This window comes from Schistocerca piceifrons, chromosome 1 (genome assembly GCF_021461385.2).
Source record: "Schistocerca piceifrons isolate TAMUIC-IGC-003096 chromosome 1, iqSchPice1.1, whole genome shotgun sequence".
Taxonomy (NCBI): domain Eukaryota; kingdom Metazoa; phylum Arthropoda; class Insecta; order Orthoptera; family Acrididae; genus Schistocerca; species Schistocerca piceifrons.
The window spans coordinates 540086286-540104949 of record NC_060138.1 but is presented as its reverse complement, the minus strand read 5'-3'; the positions used below and the strand labels follow the sequence as shown (position 1 = coordinate 540104949).

Here is an 18664-nt window from a genome sequence, read left to right as displayed (position 1 = left end):
AACGGGATGTTGAACGTATACAGAGAAGGGCAGTGTGTGTGGTCGCAGGTTTGTTTGATCGGTGGGAAAGTGTCACAGAGATACTGAAGAAACTGAACTGGAAGACTCTCGAACATTGTCGTAAACTATCCTGAGGAAATCTATTAACGAAGTTTCAAGAATGTGTTTTAAATGATGACTCCAGGAATATACAGTGGTGGAAATATTTATTGCATCACCTCTTACAATTAACAATTTTTGTTTCAATCATTGAATAACTGAGCTAAATTTGCCTGATTTCTCTTGATATCAGAAATGAATATACACAATAATTTTTGTATCTATAAAAACGTTTTTCATAATTTAACACTTTCTTGAAAAGTGAGTGTAAGTGGATATGTCAGCTATTCTGTTTGGTATTCTGAAATATAAATACTAATGTTGAAAGGAACATTGCATATTAATGTTGTAACATAACACTGATGGATGTTAGTGTTTGTATTGCCTCATATGAACACACTGTTGCTTTTAATACTTTGTTGCTCCATCATGCGCCTTCATCACCGCTTGGCATCGTGAATGCATTGAAAGAATTAACTTTCTAATGTACTCCTCACTCAGTTCATGAAACCACACATGCACAAGGGTCTCCATCAGATCCCGTTGATTCCGTGGCTTCTTTTTGGTAGTAGCATCTCCCATAACCTTCCAACAGTTCTCAATAGGATTGAGATCAGGATTGTTTCCAGGCCACTCTCATACTCGAACCCCATTTTGTTGAAGGAAAGATTTCACCTGAAATGTAGAAGTACGTGATAATTAACCAAGAAAGTAATCTGCTTCGTGTTTGGTACAAATATTAGTCATAGGACTCACCTTCAAAGCTTTATGGCAAGGAGCGGAGTCATCCTGGAAAATGCGATTGGAAACATCTCCAAACTGGTCTCTAATTGTTGGCATAAGCTTCATTTCAAGGATGCTTATGTAGGCATCTGCGTTGACAGTGCCATTGATGAAGTCCAGACGACCTACTCCGTGACGGGAAATGCACCCCCAGACCATCTGTCCTTGTGGGTGTTTGACTGTATGTGTTATGCATGACGGCAAAAATTCTTCACCTTTTCTTCGATGCATGAACACTTTTCAATCTGAGCCATGCAGATTAAACTTGGACGCATCTAAAAAGGTTACTTTGTTCCACATCTCTGGGTCCATGTCGCCATTGCCCATTGTAGTCGCTGTTGCCGCATTATCTTGGTCAATAAAGCCTTTCTTCTAGGACGACGGGCTGAGAGTCCAGCCTCCAGTCCCCAGTTTCTTACAGTTCTACTGGTTACTGAGATGTCGCACATTTCTTCTCAGTCTCGCTTTAGTTCAGTTGATGACAGGCGAGGATCGTTGAGCGAAAGCCTTTTGAATACTCTGTCCTATTTGGCAGTAGACGTCCTTTTCCGACCTCTTCCTTTCTCACGATCAACATTTTCTTTTTTCCTGTATTTTTTCAGTAACTTCGAAATCGTAGACTGATTAAATCCTGTCTTAGAGACTGCCTCTCTGGTGCTGAGAACAACAGACGAATAAGCAAGTATAGCAGCTTTCTTTTCTGGCGTTAATTCAACTGACCTTCCCATTTCTCACTGCAAAGTCTCAACTCAAAATGGCAGTATAAACACTGGTTTCCTTGTAAAACCAAACGACAACAACAAAGAGTTGTGTATTGTTGGAAAACATGCGTCAAGAAACTTCCTGGCAGATTAAAACTGTGTGCCGGACCGAGACTCGAACTCGGGACCTTTGCCTTTCGTGGGCAAGTGTTCTACCATCTGAGCCACCTAAGCACGACTGACGCCCCATCCTCACAGCTTTACTTCTGCCAGTACCTCGTCTTCTACTTTCCAAACTTCACAGAAGCTCTCCTGCGAACCTTGCGGAACTAGCACTCCTGGAAGACAGGACATTGCGGAGACATGGCTTAGCTACAGCCTGGGGGATGTTTCCAGATGTTTGGAAAGTAGGAGACGAGGTACTGGCGGACGTAAAGCTGCGAGGACGGCGCGTGAGTCGTGCTTGGGTAGCTCAGTTGGTAGAGCACTTGCCCGCGGTAGGCAAAGGTCCCGAGTTCGAGTCTCGGTCCGGCTTACAGTTTTAATCTGCCAGGAAGTTTCATATTAGCGCACACTCCGCTTCAGAGTGAAAATCTCATTCTGGATGCGTGAAGAAGTCAGATTATTAACACATTACTGCCCATTTTCCCTTTTTTGGGACGCGTATATTTTACTTATTTCTACGTAAGCAATGGAGCTTTTAGCCTGTATTGTTGCACCTGTAGGTTCAACTAACTGCTATAATGCCTGTAAATGTAAAATAAATAACTTTTTTCTGAGTACTTCACTTCAGGAAAATTATAAACTTGCCGATTTTTTTTTCTCTCACTTGGCAGCACTGTATGTCTGCTGGTAGTTCCTGGACGACAATGAGCTGTGATTTAGTTGTCTGGGCGTGTTTGTTATGAACATACGGATGCCCGCGTAAGATTAAGTAAACTTCAGATTTTTTTCAAGTAAATGCAATATCGATATATTTTATGCGTCCCAATAATGGGACAATGGCATGTTACACTATCATTTATTGTTGATGTGCCCTGTTCTTGTGTACAGTTATTATACAGAGAAGAATTGCATTTTACGTTCTTCATATCTGCTTTTTTTCCATATTCTATTCAAATTTTACGATTCCAACAGGATAAAAACATGCCGCGTGGACTCACACTATCAAATTTGGATATAAAATTTGGTGTCTTACAAGTTCCAATGGCTTTCTTTATAATTTTTCGCCATACTGTGGCAAGACTGACAAGAAACAGGAGCCTTTAGGTGCAAAGGTAATAAATGAACTAACCAGCACGATTCCAGAATCAGAGTATCCGAATTATAAGCTTTTCTTTGACAACTTTTTCACCAGTGTTGACACACTGATCACACTAGGAAAGAGTAAAATGAAAGCTGCAGGAACAATAAGAGAGATCGGAACTAATGCATGTCCTTTAATTGACTCGAAAAGAATGGCAAAAGAAAGGGAACGAGGATTCTATGACTACATGTTTGACAAAGAGAACGAAGTTCTGGTTGTGAAATAGTGACATCAAACCAGTATGTGTAGCGACAAATTACAGTACTATTACTCCTCTGAGTTCTACTAGAAGATACTCATGGGCAAAGAAAAAGGAAATATCTGTTAAAATGCCACATCTCATTGAAGAAAACAATGCCCTTATGGGTGGCTTAGATCTACTGGACACGCAGATATCACTTTATAGGACGAAGATAAGGTCAAAGAAATGGTGGTGGCCATTATTCACACAGATGATAGATATCTGCGTAGTAAACACATGGCGTGCACACCAAATTTCTAACTCTAATGAGAAGCTCTCACTTTTGGATGTCCGACGGAGAATAGTGATCTTTTACCTACCAAAGAAAACAGGATCAGTACCAAAACGCGGAGGACCACAAGGAAGTAAATTGATGGGAGGACGAGTGAGCACAGATGTACGACTAGATCCAGGAAATCATTTCATTGTGCCAAGTAAAACACAGAAGAGATGTGCTTACTGCAACAAAAATTTGTGATAGGTGCAATGTTGGTGTACACAAGTGTTTTGCTTCATTTCATACTGAATAGACATGCAATAATATTAAAACATTCTTTATTTATTGTTTGTGTTGTTTCTTACAATATTATGCATGGAGAATAAGGTTGTGAATTTTGATAGCGCTTTTGGCCGATGTCCCAAAAATGGGATGGTCTGTAGTTTTTGTTCTAATAAGCTGAAAATTTTCAAAACAACTTTTTATTCAGTTAATCACTCAATGTAACGTTTTTATGTATAAAAGTTTGCAAAAAATAATCCGATAGACTTTTGGCCAGTAATGGGTTAAGGCAAGAATATGTCAACAAAGTTTAGCAACAATGGGACAGCTATAACGTGAAGCAAAGTGCTGCAAAAGACAAAAAGACGAAGTATTTCATGGTGATGCAATAAATATTTCCACCATTGTACTACAACCCCGTATTTATCGCTTAACAGGAATCGCGAGGATAACATTAAGAGTGATTACTGCAGGCACAGAGGCATTTAAACAATCATTCTTCCCCCGCTCCATACGTGATTGGAGCGGAAATACACCTAGTAACTGGTACAAGTGGACGTAGCCTCTGCCATGCGCTTCACGAAGATTTGGCCGAGTATAAATGTGGAGTAGTGTTACAGTAGCCATATTGTTTACGGTGTTTGCCGCTTGTTTCCTTTATCACTTGATAAAGACGGCGACCCGTATCGAATATTTCTCTATATGCAATTCTCCTACAGTCTAACGATAAACTTAATTAGCTCCTTGTGTAAGTGTCACTTATCAATTCTTAATTACCAAAACGCAAGGTTTTCAATAAAAAAATCCTTTAGTGTCATAGTGCAGCAAATAAATTTTATCCGTGTCATCAGTCATTACACTTTTGCAGTATGTTCACATATATTTTACAGAACTACTTTTTTTTTTTTTTTAAGTGAGCCATTTCTATTCGACCGTCAGTTATAAGTAGTTTAAATTTTTGACTGCAACTTCAGTGTTTCTGCTTTTCCTTGTGTTGTAGGAATGCATACTTCCATTTGTAACAGCATGCTGTTTCATTTAGGCTTTTCCTGATGAATTATATGACTTGTAGAATATGTCGAAGACAGTGGAAGAATTTGCAGTTTTCTGCGTAAAGGTTTGTAAGAGTTTTTAATGTTACAGATTCTGTGGCTCCTGCAGTCCTTTTTTGTGCTATAAAACAGGTTTTGTTGGGAGCTTAATTTTCCCCCACAAAAAATTACACCGTATCACTGCAAAGACTCTGGTTGGGGAAAGTAAACACTTTTCACCACCTCCTTTGATGTGCACCTGGAAATAATTTTAATGCTGTAGCAGATGGGCTTTTAATGTTGGTGGAGCATTCGAGTGCTGAAGCGTGTGCAGCCTTATCGAGAGAGGCGGAATGCCGCTGACGCGACGCCGCCCGGGCCTGGGAGCCCCGTTGCTTACCCCCTCGTGTTGTCGGTGCAGGCGATGCGGAGAATCGGGCGCGCGGCGCCGCCCATGAAGACGCACACGGACTGCATGACGTCGCGGCACATGGTGCGCCTGCCCGGCTTCATCGACGTGCACGTGCACGTGCGCGAGCCGGGCGCCACGCACAAGGAGGACTTCGCGTCGGGCACGGCGGCCGCGCTCGCCGGCGGCGTCACTATGATCATGGCCATGCCAAACACCAACCCTGCCATCACCGACCACCACTCGTTCACGCTCGTCAAGGAGGTGAGTCTACTGCCTGCCTATGGTGATAACTGAACACTGCATTTTACTAATTTATCCCTCCTTTATCGACTTTTTCCAATAAAACCTCTTTTCCGTCGTTTATTTTACGAGGGCAAGGTATAAAGTAACCTCCTGCCTATAAACATTAGTATAGGTCAAGCAATATTATTCGAAAAATCTTACAAACATACATTTGTATCACTTCTCCACAATCCAGCACATTGCCGAGGCTACCACTATGGGTCATCCCCTTTCCCGTTCTACTTGAAACTGGAGCAAGGGAAAAACGATGGTCTGTATGCATCTTTACGAGCCCTGATCTCTCTTTTCTTTTGTCACTACATGAGATGTATGTTGATGGCAGCAGAATAATCCTGCAGTCTGCCATAAATGATAGTTACCTAAATTTTGTCAGTTGTGTTCTGTGAAAAGCACACGGGCTTCATTATAAATCACCTATATTTTCCTAGAATTCTTGGCGTAAACTGAAGTCTTCTATTCACCTTTCCTACAACAGATCTTATGTCCTCATTCTATTTCCTGTTGCTTTGCAGCACTACAGCTCAATATTTAATTGACATGACTGTTCAAGTAGCACACCACCAATGCTGTATTCAAACATTATGTTGTGGTTTTTCCTACCCATATTCATAAACTTAGATTTTTTTCACAATGAAATCCAGTTGTGGTTATCCCAGAAAAAAGAAATTCTATGGAAGTTATCCTCCTACAGTCTCTCAAAGACCGAGCTTTCCGGTACACTGCATTGTCGTCAGCAATTGCAGATTGCTGCTCACTCTATCTGTCATATTGTGTGTATATATATATAAGAGAGAGAGAGAGAGAGAGAGAGAGAGAGAGAGAGAAGTCCTATAACACTTCCCTGAGCACAAGTTATGATAGCCTTGACTCTGATAAACACTCACCATCCAGGACAGTGTGCTGGGCTTTATTACTTAAGGATATCACAGTCACTTGAATCTCTGAAAAACAATTTCATATGCTCAGACCTTTGTTCGTTAAATCTGCAGTGTGTCAAATGCTTTCCGGAAATCTAGGAATATGGAATCTGCGTGTTGCCCTTCATCTGTAGTTAACAGTATTTCCTGTGAGAAGAGGGCAAGCTCAGTTTCACATGAGTGATGCTTTCTAAATCTTTGTTGATTTGTGAACATAAACTTTTCTCTCTCGAGGAAACATGTTATATTTGAACTTACAATATGCCCAAGAGTTCTTCAGCAGACCAATGTTAAGATTCTTAGTTGGTAATTTTGCTGGTCTGTTACTTTACCCATGCATATGGGAGTCACCCAAACTTTATTTCAATCACTTGGGACTGCCTGCTGGGTGAGAATAAAATACCAGTGGTGAAAAGTAATCTATTGATACCAAATTGGTGTTCCACCTGACTCTCACATCTTCTATGTTTTCAAGTTTTTCGGCTGCGTTTCAACACTAGATATGCCCATTTCTGTGTCCTTCGTACTGGAGTTCGCGTGGCAGCCAAATGATAGTATATCTGTGCGATTCTCCTGCATGAATGATTTTTTTGGAACACACAATTATTTTTTGACGTAGGCCCTAATGAAAATTCAGTTACTTTAATTATTTATGACATGTTGTAACAGATGTGATCCTAGATGTTGCGTGTGATGGGTGAGGGCAAGGGGGTTTCATGATTTTTAAGGCACCCCCTCCCTACAAAAAAGTTGTATATTTACATCAATCACTATTCTTTTCAGTTTCTTGTCCATGTGGATGGACTTCGGTTCTGACCACATGCAGGAACATTCCAACCTAGTAAAGGCAATCTTACACAGGCTAACGGTGCTTGCTGCTGCCAACACCAAACTTGATTCTTTTTGCGAGTTCTGCAAACATAAGAAGTTAAGTAAGGCAAGATAGAAACACCCTTCACTTCAACTAAAGTGACAGATTTTGATTTCATGAATGTAGGTGGGTGTCTGTGGTAGAGAGCAGACCTGTTTTAAGAACTACATTCCTAAGAGAAATACCGATAATGATCAATGCACACTTCAATTTTATATCGTGTAAATTATGATGTTGCCAAGTTATGTATGTTTTTCCTATTTTTAAATAAATTGCTTGACAAGTATCATTCTTGAATTTTCGGATAAATGCTTTGTTGTTGTTGTTGTTACAATTGTAGGCCTGTGTCGCTCATTAAAAGTTTGGGCAAGGGGTTTGTACTGTAACAAGATGTGATCATCCCCAGAACCAAACCCTGGATCCATGTGTATTAAAAATCTGAGAAATTCTCCCTGCATGAAATTCTATCACCTGAGATTGCAATCAGCCCATGTCAGCATAATGAAGTAGTTTGCCAGGGTTGAAAGCATTGGGAAGCAAGCCACTGTTTTGCGAGCATGAATAGATTGAAATCACATATAACAAGTTGAAAATTGCTAGAGCAATTTGACAAACCCAAGATTTGTTGTCTCAGTCCAAAGGGAGGATTATTCGTCTAGGTGTGAACTACCTTTCTTACATAAAAACAAGAGACTGGTGGAACAAAAAAACTGTTGCTTGTTTTGAATTGTTGTTATCAGTTTTGTTAATGTTTCATACACGTTTCAAGACATTTTCATAGGATTTGTTGGCCTGGAAAAATCATTTGCCAATGTCGTGGTGCATGATGGTCGCAGTTCTGGGAAAACTAGGGTAAGCTTTAGGGAGAGATGGGTAGTATACAACATAGACAAGAGCCAATGGGGAATAATAAGCGTGAAAGAACAAGAAAGAAGTACTCGGATTAAAAAACGTGTAACACAGGGATGCAGTCTTTTGCCCCTACTGTTCAATCTATACATCAAAGAAGCAATGATGGAAACAAAAGAAAGGTTCAGGAGTGGAATTAAAATTCGAGGTGAAAGGATATCAGCTATAAGATTTGCTGATGACATTGCAATCCCCAGTGAAAGTGAAGAAGAATTGCATGATCTGCTGAATGATATGAACAGTCTGACAAGTATAGAATACAGATTGAGAGTAAATCGAAGAAAGACAAAAGTAATTATTAGTAGCAGAAATGAGAAAAGCGAGAAACTTAACATCAGAATTGATGGTCACAATGTAGATGAAGTTAAGGAATTCTGCTACCTAGGCAGCAAAATAACCAGTCACAGACAAAACAAGGACGACATCAAAAGCAGACTAGTACTGACAAAAAGGGCATTCCTGGCCAAAAGGAGTCTACTTGGGAAATGGGGAAGTGGATCAGACTCATCAGTGGTTCTGTAGGATATTCAGTAGAGATAGGAAAATAGTGGAACAGGAGGAGAAAAGTGCTGCCCTTAAGGCGCAGCTAGAGCAGGCTAGGGAAGATCTGAACAGGTTAAGGAAGGAGAAGGGTAAAGAGAGGTGGGAAGTGGCAACAGGTAACAGGAGTAGCAGACCTACAACTTTGCCAGACAGCTTTGTGGTGAATGTGAAGAATAAGTTTGACCTGTTACTTCAGTTAGCTGATGAGCCTCAGACAGAGGTAGGTGTAGAGAGGGCACAACAAATTTTCAGTAGAAAATTGAATAAGAATGTAGGGAATTCAGCAAAGAGAAAGTAAGTTTTGTTGTGAGGTAGTTCACATGCCAGAGGTGTAGACCAACTTTTGCAGGGCCAGTTAGGATCGGAATACCAGTCCACAATTTTTTTTAAACAAAGTGCTGGTCTGGGTCAGGTGACAGAGGATTTAGGTTCACTCAGTAAAGATTTTACCAAGGAAGACACCGTGGTTATTCTGGGGTACAATATAGAGTGTGACCTGGCAAAAATTGCATCAGCAATGAGACATACCAGTGTTGAGTTTGCGTCTGTTCTGAGACGCCATGACTGACCTCATTTAAATTCTTCCGTCAGGAGAGTTAATTTGGAGTTGGAACGGCTGCTTGGGTCGGGTGCGGGGTCACATATTGGTTTGGTTCCTGTTGATTCTCTCAGTAGGTGGGAGTATACTAGACATGGCCTACACCTCAACAGGAAAGGGAAGGGTAAACTGGCTGGGCTAATAACAGGAAATGTAAGGGGGGAGGCACTGCCATGAGTGGTAATACACCAGTGGCCATAGGTGTTGGAGCAGCACCTTTTTTTAGGATAGGTAGGACAGAATGAAGTCAAGTTCTGAGAGAAGTAAAGATGGAAACAAACCTTCAGTTTGATAAAGAAATCAAACAGCATAATCCTGGCACATTGGATCAATGAACACAGCTGTTGGTTAAAAATTTACAGCAATCAGCAGAAATTTTATTTCCACCTGATTTCATGTCAGTAAATGTGAAATGCCAACTGTCTTTAGTGCATCGAAATATTCGAGGGCTTAGAAGTAAAATTAATGAACTACTTATGTGCATTGATGAATTAGTCATCAAACCCAGTTGATATAATCTGCCTCTCTGAACATCATGTGACCACTGGTATAGATATGTTAAACCTTACAGAATTTAAGTTAGCCTCCTACTTCTGTAGACAAAAGATGGAAAATTTAAGAATATTGACATTAATAAATTTTGCTTAGAGCAGCACTTAGAAGTATGTGCAGCAGAGACAGAATTTCATAATAGGTTCTTCATAATAGTAGCCATATACAGAGCACCTTCAGGAAATTTCAACCTGTTTATAAACGGTCTTGAAGATTTATTATCTCATCTCAAATTAAAAAACAAAGAACTAGTGGTTTCTGGTGATTTTAATATAGATGTCCTGAAAAACACTGTCAGTGAACAGTTACTGAAATCAGTTACATTGGCATTCAATTTAATTTCTACTGTAAATTTCCCAACTAGGGTATACAAATGTTCTAAGACTGCCATTGATACTATATTTATAGACAATTCTAGGCAACTAAGCTACATTACAAAACCAGTAGTAAATGGGCTATCTGACCATGACATGCAACACCTAACATTGAAGTTTGAAAATTGTCAGGGTAAAACATCTATCAGAACTGAGTACAGAAGGCCAATAAAACAGTCAAAAACTGAGAAATTTAGGAGATTGCTCAAAGAAATTAATTGGATGGATGTTTACAGCATCCAAGACACAAATGGAAAATACAAAACATTCATTAATAAAGTTAGCACCTTATTTGAAAATTGTTTTCCCCTGAAGGTAACTCAAATTAAGCAGAAGTCTAATAAGAAACCATGGATGACACAAGGGATAAAGATATCATGTGTGACAAAAGGAAAACTCTATCTGATATGTAGGGACACCTATGATTCTGGCATTATAGCATATTACAAATATTACTGCAAAATATTGGAGAAGGTTAGGGCCTATCCAGAAATCTAAACACCTGCATTATGAGAATAAGATAAATACATCCAGCAATAAAATGAAAACAATGTGGGATATAGTTAAATCAGAGACAGACAGGACCAGAAATGAGGAGGAACAAATAGCTCTAAAAATAAGTGAAACCCTGGTAACAAACGCATGTTGTGTTGCAAACCATTTAAACAAGTATTTTGTCTCTGTTACTGATAGCATGGGGTTGTCAGGTTCAGTAAATAACGCAATGGAATATCTGAGACCAGTGCACACAAGCAGTCTCAGTAAAATGGAATTGACGCTTACTTCACCCAAAGAAATAGAATCTATCATAAAGTCCTTGAAATCAAAGCATTCCAGTGGTTATGATAACATATCAACAAAGTTAATAAAAAGAGTGTTCATGTGAGCTTAGTCATATCTCAAGTTATTTGTGTAATCAATCACTTGTCACAGGAACATTCCCGGACTGGCTTAAATATGCTGAAGTCATACCTCTCCACAAGAAAGGGGACAAAAAATGCCGTAAAATTACCGATCGATCTCACTTTTGCCACCTTTTTCAAAAATCTTAGAAAAGGTTATGTTCAATCGTCTACTTAAGCACCTTAGTGAAAATAACATACTGCCAAAGTCATAGTTTGGGTTTCTTAAGGGTGCTGATATTGAGAAAGCTATTTACACTTAGAGCGAAAATGTCCTTAATTCTTTGGACAACAAATTAGAGGCAACTGGCATATTCTGTGATCTGTCAAAGGCATTTGACTGTGTGAATCACAGCATTCTTTTAGGTAAATTAAAATATTATGGCGTCACTGGTAGCGCTGCAAAGTGATTTCACTCATATCTTACTAATGGAAAAGAATGGGTGTCATTACATAACACTTCAGCAGTAGGCAATCAGACATCATCTGACTGGGAAGAAATTACATGTGGTGTTCCCCAAGGTTCCATACTAGGTCCACTACTGTTCCTTGTGTATATTAATGACCTGTCATTTGTTACATTACCAGAGGCCAAGTTTGTCTTATTTGCAGATGATACAAACATTGCAATAAATAGTAAATCAAATATAAATTTAGAAAGGGCAGCTAATCAAATTTTTACTGACATTAATAAGTGGTCAATAGCCAATTCACTGTCATTAAATTTTGAAAAGACCCACTATATGCAGTTCAGATTTCCTTCTGGTGTGTGTATAAAATATGATGACATGGAAGTAGGAGAAGTCAAGAGTGTAAAATTCTTGGGATTACAACTTGATAATAAATTCAGTTGGGAGCAACATACTAACGAACTGCTTAAGCGCCTAAACAAGTCTGTTTGCAATGCGAATGATGTCGGACATAGGAGATGTAAATATTAAAAAAAACTGGCATGTTTTGCTTATTTTCACTCCATTATGTCATATGGTATCATATTTTGGGATGACTTCACAAACAGAGAAAAAATTTTTTAGAGTACAGAAGAGTATAATAAGAGTAATGAGTAGTGTAAATCCAAGAACATCATGTCGAAACCTATTCAAAGAATTGGGCATATTAACCACAGCTTCTCAGTATATTTATTCCTTTAATGAAGTTTGTTGTAAATAATACATCTCTTTTTCCAACTAACTGCTTAGTACACAGTATCAATACTTGGAATAAGAACAATATACATAAAGATTTAAAATCACTTACTCTTGCCCAGAAAGGAGTCCAGTATTCCGCAACATATATTTTCAATAAGTTAACAGCAACCGTTAAGAGTTTAGTTGCAGACAAGGCACAATTTAAACATAATTTAAAAGAATTTTTGGTGGCCAACTCCTTCTATTCCATCCATGAGTTTCTCAACAAGTGCAGTAGACAATTTTAATGAAAATTTATTATACTTTAATTTTTGACAATACTTCATTGTAATAGCCAAGAAACTAGCAAATGTCTGAATGATGGATTTAATGAAAGCAGATGTAAGTATTAAACCTGTAAATATTAGATGTTCCAATTTAATTCATGTACATAATTTTACTGTTCATTGACTGAGGATCATTAAAATTAATGAAACTCAAGTTTTTCTAATTAAATTTTTGTAATGTGTTTATCTGACATGTTCCACACCCAGGAGGATTCCCTCTTTTTATGGGTCTATGGAATGAATAATTAATCTAATCTAATCTAAACTAGTATCAAACATAGGCCTTAATCTAAGGAAGAAATTTTTGAGAATGAATTGCAGGAAGAAAAATGTTTGAGAATGTAAGTTTGGAGCACAGCACTGTATGGTAGTGAAAGGTGGACTGTGAGAAAATTGGGACAGATGAGAATCGAAGAATTTCAGATGTGGTGAATGTTGAAAATTAGGACGACGTAGGTTGCAAGTGCTACTCTGAGATAGAGGTTGGTGCAGTAGAGGAATTTGTGGTGGTCTTCATCAAACCTGTCAGAAGACTGATGACTCAAAGTAGCTGTCCAGACTGATTATCCTACTATATTCCATAAAATGTATGAAGATGAGTCCATTATTGGAGCAAGAAACTATAGTCATAACCTTTCTTGCTCACAGTTTAGTGTGATTATTTACGTTGTCAGTTGAAGCAGTACAATGCCAAACAGTTAGCACTGATTTGTCTCCAAATTAACATAGGAAATTATGTCTTGTTACCAGTCACAGTTTTGTTCAGTAATCCTTCTCCAATCTCTTTGTGACAAAAAGAAAGTTCAGAGAAGCAGTCATTGAGTGAGTTTTGTATTAATCGGAAACAGTTCTTGGAACCCAGCAAGTACACAAATTTTGCTAGCATATCTGTTTAGTCATGATCCCGTGCAAAGCACTAAAGAAATCTGTGGAAAATTGTCCTGCAGATGGATTGTATAATGCTGTTTTTTGCAGTTTATTTATTTATTAATATTTAATTTTCTGCATGTACAGCCTCCTCTTCTGTTACAAACATCCATCCTGCCACTTTTAAACAACTCTTTTCATGCACAGCACCTTCACTAATCACAATTGATCCATGTACAGCACAAATTTTGTGACAAATGTCAACAGCTTAGAGATTCTTTTGCCACTATAAACTCTATTCAATAAAAAATGTAGCATTTTGCAGGCTTTTCTATTCCAGCAATTGTCTTAAATGGTGCCTGTAGAAAAACAAAAAGTAGTTTGATCTTCTTGCTCTTGTCATTATAAGCATACTGACCTGCTATGAGAGTGGCCATAGTGACTGTACAGTTGAGCCATTACTTCCCATGCTACATAAAATGGACGTTATTTTCCAGATAAACTTTGTATTCTGATAAAGAGTTCTGTTGCTCCAAGCAACAGATGCTTTGTGAGGGTACAGAATGAATGAAGTTTTGCAGAACAAAATTATAATTATGTGCTCAAGAAGGTGTGAAACAAATTTACCTAGAGAGATGTCTGTATATAAAATAACTGCTCTGTTTCTAATATTGTAGGCCACAGCTTAAGTCATTCAGCTGATTATTGGAACCTAAGCAAAAATTTGACTTGCAATTTGATAAGACATTTCTGGAATAAAATGGACAATCTACATTTGACATAGAAGTCACAGGAAGTAGATTCTTGATACAACACGCATACTGTTTGTATCCTGAGTGTTGGACTACTGTGTTCTACAGAGTTTGATATTTAGTCCAGTTCTGGTTGGTTGTGGGTTTTGGGGGAGGGGACCAAATTGTGAGGTCATCAGTCCCTCCAGTTTCTTTTTGCTAATAATGAAAGCTTCGTAATCAAGCCCAGAAGAGAGATATTAATTGAAGGAATGCAAATGGTATTCCCACATTATTGATTAGTTATCTGTAAATGATATATCATGTACCTTAGAAAAAAACATTCTGTATAAGGCAAGTTACAACTGAAGGACAATTGTGGTGTAATGTCCCACTGGCGACATACTCATTACAGACAAAGCACAAAGGGTCGGGGAGAAAATTTGCCATGTCCTTTCTAAAATATTGTTTGCACCCATCCATGTAGAGGGTAAAACAGAAAACCGAAACTTGAATAGAGAGGGAAAAAAAAAGACTTTGGACCCCAATCTTAATAATTGTCCATTGCATTAACAATCTGTGCCATGTTACCCAGACAACAAGAAGAGAGCCTGATGGGAATAATACTAAGAAACAGGCTGAATGTACAAAATCACTGCATGTGTACACTGATAGGATGGCTTGAATAGGGGGTGGGGGAGTGTAATTGAGAAACAGTTGCTTTGAATATATTTGCTTATGATAATGTTGAAAACAATAGAGAGTCAGCATATTTTTTGCATTCTTCCATTCCTTAAATTCATATAAAATTAAAAGCATGTAATAATTCCACAGATCTTATAGTACGGATAATATCAGGTGTTCATTGCCAAACTTCATGTAGAAATTTTTCAAGCTTTCAGAGCCAGTGGCTTCTTCTTCTGGCAGAAGAGTTGAAGGGGAAGGAAGAGGGTGAAGGAAAAGGACTCCAGAGGTTTAGGGAAAGGGGCACAGTTTATCAAAGTTACCCAGAACCACAGGGCAGGGGAGACTTACCATCTGGTAAGCTGTAACTAGTCATTTCAAATGTTAGAAGAAAACAATGACATATCACCCCTAACATGCCTGATAAAGCACTATGATGTTCATACCTATCTTTCAGTTGATGACAGCTTTAAATTACCTCCCTTGTGAATGTACTTGAAGTAAGAAAATGGAGGTAGACTTAGCAGTGTCACCATAGTGATGTGTTGATGGTCAGAGATGTTTCGTAGTGTATGATACGTGATCATTCATTTAAAGGACTGAAATAATTTGAGCATTTCAACTGAAAACCTCATAAACTGGCTTGTTATAATGAAATAAATTTGGTTTGAGAGAAATGTATACCAGATTAGAAGCATTTGTGACAAGATGTTCACATCAGTCTGTAAAACCAAAGGAAAATTAAACATGCTTTTTAGATGGTGGCTACATCAAACCATAGACTTTTTTGTCACCAAAAATTTTTTTCTTATAGTTAGCAAGTGCAGGAGCTCGTTGTGACTATGGATTATTCATTGGTGCTTCATCGGACAACTATAGCCTCATACCAGAGCTCGCTCCATCAGCAGCTGGACTGAAGATGTACCTGAATGAGACTTACACAACCCTAACTTTGAAAGACCTCAGTGTTTGGATTAAGGTAAATTTTCTACCTATCAGCAACATGTAGGGTAAAAGGTTAAAAATTAAAGGATAATTCTCAATGTTCCATGCAACAGTAAATCATTTTCATTATACAGTTTGCACTTGTTGAAACTTGGTAATATAACATTCATTAGTATGTCATACAGTTAAGTTGCATGCTGTAAATGTGCACAAACATTAAGTAGTCACTGAAAAGAATGAGAGGAATGAAGAAGATATTGTGTTGTGGGAAATATTTAGATACTAACCTCTAAATACTGTAAAAATGGAAATATCTAAATAACATACATACAAGGATTAATTTAAATTTATCCATTTTTCTGTTTGTACAGCTCTGTGGCTGTGGATTGTACTACTTTATATATACAGCAACCAACCACTTTTTATGTATGTCTGTTTACACCAGTATGCATTTTGAGCTTTCATCCACCTTTCCTTAAATTGGAATAGTACATACTTAAAACTTTGATTAGAGCATCATTTAATGAATGCTGCAGCTGGTGTTTTATTCTACTTATTGTTGCTCTAATTTTCCACATTTACAAGCAATGTGCTAATTGAAGATGTAAATATATATTACACTAATTGATGGACAAAAGCCTACAATGTGTATTGGTACAAATAAAAACACACAAAAAATGGCTGGTTGCTTTACTTCTTAATTTACTGCAGTAGTTTGAACATCAAGAAGTCAGGCTCACAAACAGTGTGCTCATCTTGAAACAGCTTATGCACAGAAATTTTAACTAATTGTTTGATCACATTTACTGTCAGTGGATATGTCCTTTTTTTGTGAAAGGAGTCTGAATGGGTGTAATCATCCACTTTTGTCAGTATGTTCTCTGTGCAGAGTGAGATAGTTTTTATAACTAAATTTTCCATGTCACTGACTTTCTTCTCTTCTCTTCTCTTTCTGCAAATCTGTCCTGAGACAGGTATCAACTGGAAGTCCTCTGTATCTTTCTGTCCAGAGCATCCTCCTTCATTTGCTTCCAACTTCTTTCTCTCTTCACATCTGCAAGCATTCCAAACCTTCTTCTTCCTCTCTCCTCTTCCTCTTCCTCCTTCTCCCCTCTTTTTCTTTCTACTTTTCACTCTATGATTCTCTGTAGCAGACAATTACTATGTAATACAGGTCCCTTCCAAGATGTTTTCCTCTTCTGCATCATCCTCAGTAAAGTTCCTTTCCTCTCCTACCCTGCTCAGCAACTCCTCATTTCTCATTCGCTCGATCCATTTCACTTTCTCCATAGCCAAATTTCAAAACTTTATAAATATTTTTGTTCTCTTTGTCTGGCTGTCCACATTTCAGAACCGTAAGTCACCACACTCCACACAAAACATTTGGCAACTCTCTTCCTAAATGTAATGGGGATGCTTGTCACTGTCAGCAAACCTTTCACTATTGTGAAAGCTCTCTTTCCCTTGCAGATTGTGTCTCTCACTTCTGCTGGATGTTATCGAGCTTCCCAAATAAGGGAATGACTGAACCTGTTGTAATACCATTCCATTTAGTGATATATTAATCATGTCACCTTCTTTTCTTATTCTTATCATTTTGGTCTGCCTGGTGTTCAGTTCCATTCCAAACTTTTTACCCACACTTAAAATATTCTCCATCATTACCTATAGCTCTTTCTGTGCCTGAAACACAGTGGTATCATCAGTGTATTTGATGCTTTTTATTCTTTCTCCTACTACTAAAAGTCATTTTGATCTTTCCAAGGCCTTATTAATTAACTTTGCAGGATATATATTCAGCAGTGCTGGTGACATGCAGAAACCTTGTCTCTCACACCTTCAGTCTCATCTTCTATTCAAAGAGTTGCTATATCAACTTCCTACCCTTCGAATCTATAACAGTATCTTTCAGAATCTTCAACAGCATTCACCAGACAGATCTGTCAACTGCTTTTTCTCAGTCAACAAAACGTACATTCATTTCTCAACTGACTTAACAAAAATGTTTCTTCTGTCATCATCCTCAGACACCCAACTGCAGCTCTGTCCCTCTTCCTTTCTTAAATCTGAACAGATCATCTTCCATATTATCCTCTGTTTTCCTTTCTGTTCTCAGCACTGCTCTGGTCACATACTTGGTAATGTGGCGTATAAAAGTAATTCTCATATATTTTTTTAATTCTCCTATATTTTTAATTCTCCTATAAATTTTTAATTCTCCTATAAATTTTTAATTCTCCTATAAATTTTTAATTCTCCTATAAATTTTTAATTCTCCTATAAATCTCCTATAAATTTTTAATTCTCCTATAAATTATTAATTCTCCTATAAATTATTAATTCTCCTATAAATTATTAATTCTCCTATAAATTATTAATTCTCCTATAAATTTTTAATTCTCCTATGAATTTTTAATTCTCCTATAATCTTCGCATTGACTGACATTGCATCTTATTGGTAAGGGAACCATATGGTCTTAAGAAAAGCTTCAGGCCAGATACCTGTGTGATATATTCCATTGATCAGATTGCAATTCTTGTTATAGCATCATTCCCTAAGGCTTTTAATGCCTCAGACAGTAGTTGCTCTCAACCCATCACTTCCTTTTCTGTAAGATCCTAAAGCACTTTCTCGACCTCCAATTTGTCTGTTATTGGCACTCAGTTATTTTTGTCACATTCTTGTTCATCCTCTAAGACTAGTCCTTCATGATCAGCTGTAGGATCATTTAGATCTGTGTAAGCCTTCCATCTTCATTCTCTTCAGTTTCCATCACCACCTTTTCCTGCTTCTTTAGCATTCCTTACTTGCTAATATTTCATGGTCTTTGTGTATTTATACTGCTTGCAGCTCTGTACATTTCATTTATTTTTTCCTTGCTTTTCTAATTGTTTTCTTTCCTCACATTGCCTTTTCATCCA

The 18664-nt window shown here is 37.9% G+C and overlaps 1 protein-coding gene across 1 annotated transcript in view; it reads left to right on the top strand.

Annotated features, from left to right (window-relative positions):
- The window catches only part of LOC124747733 (CAD protein), a 527676-nt gene extending 511870 nt beyond the window's left edge, over positions 1-15806 (top strand). Inside the window, exons 21-22 of the mRNA XM_047248953.1 lie at positions 5082-5333; positions 15612-15806. Of these exons, the coding sequence (XP_047104909.1) occupies positions 5082-5333; positions 15612-15806 (447 nt within the window). The remainder of the gene's footprint in view (positions 1-5081; positions 5334-15611) is intronic.
- Positions 15807-18664: the final 2858 nt, after the last annotated feature.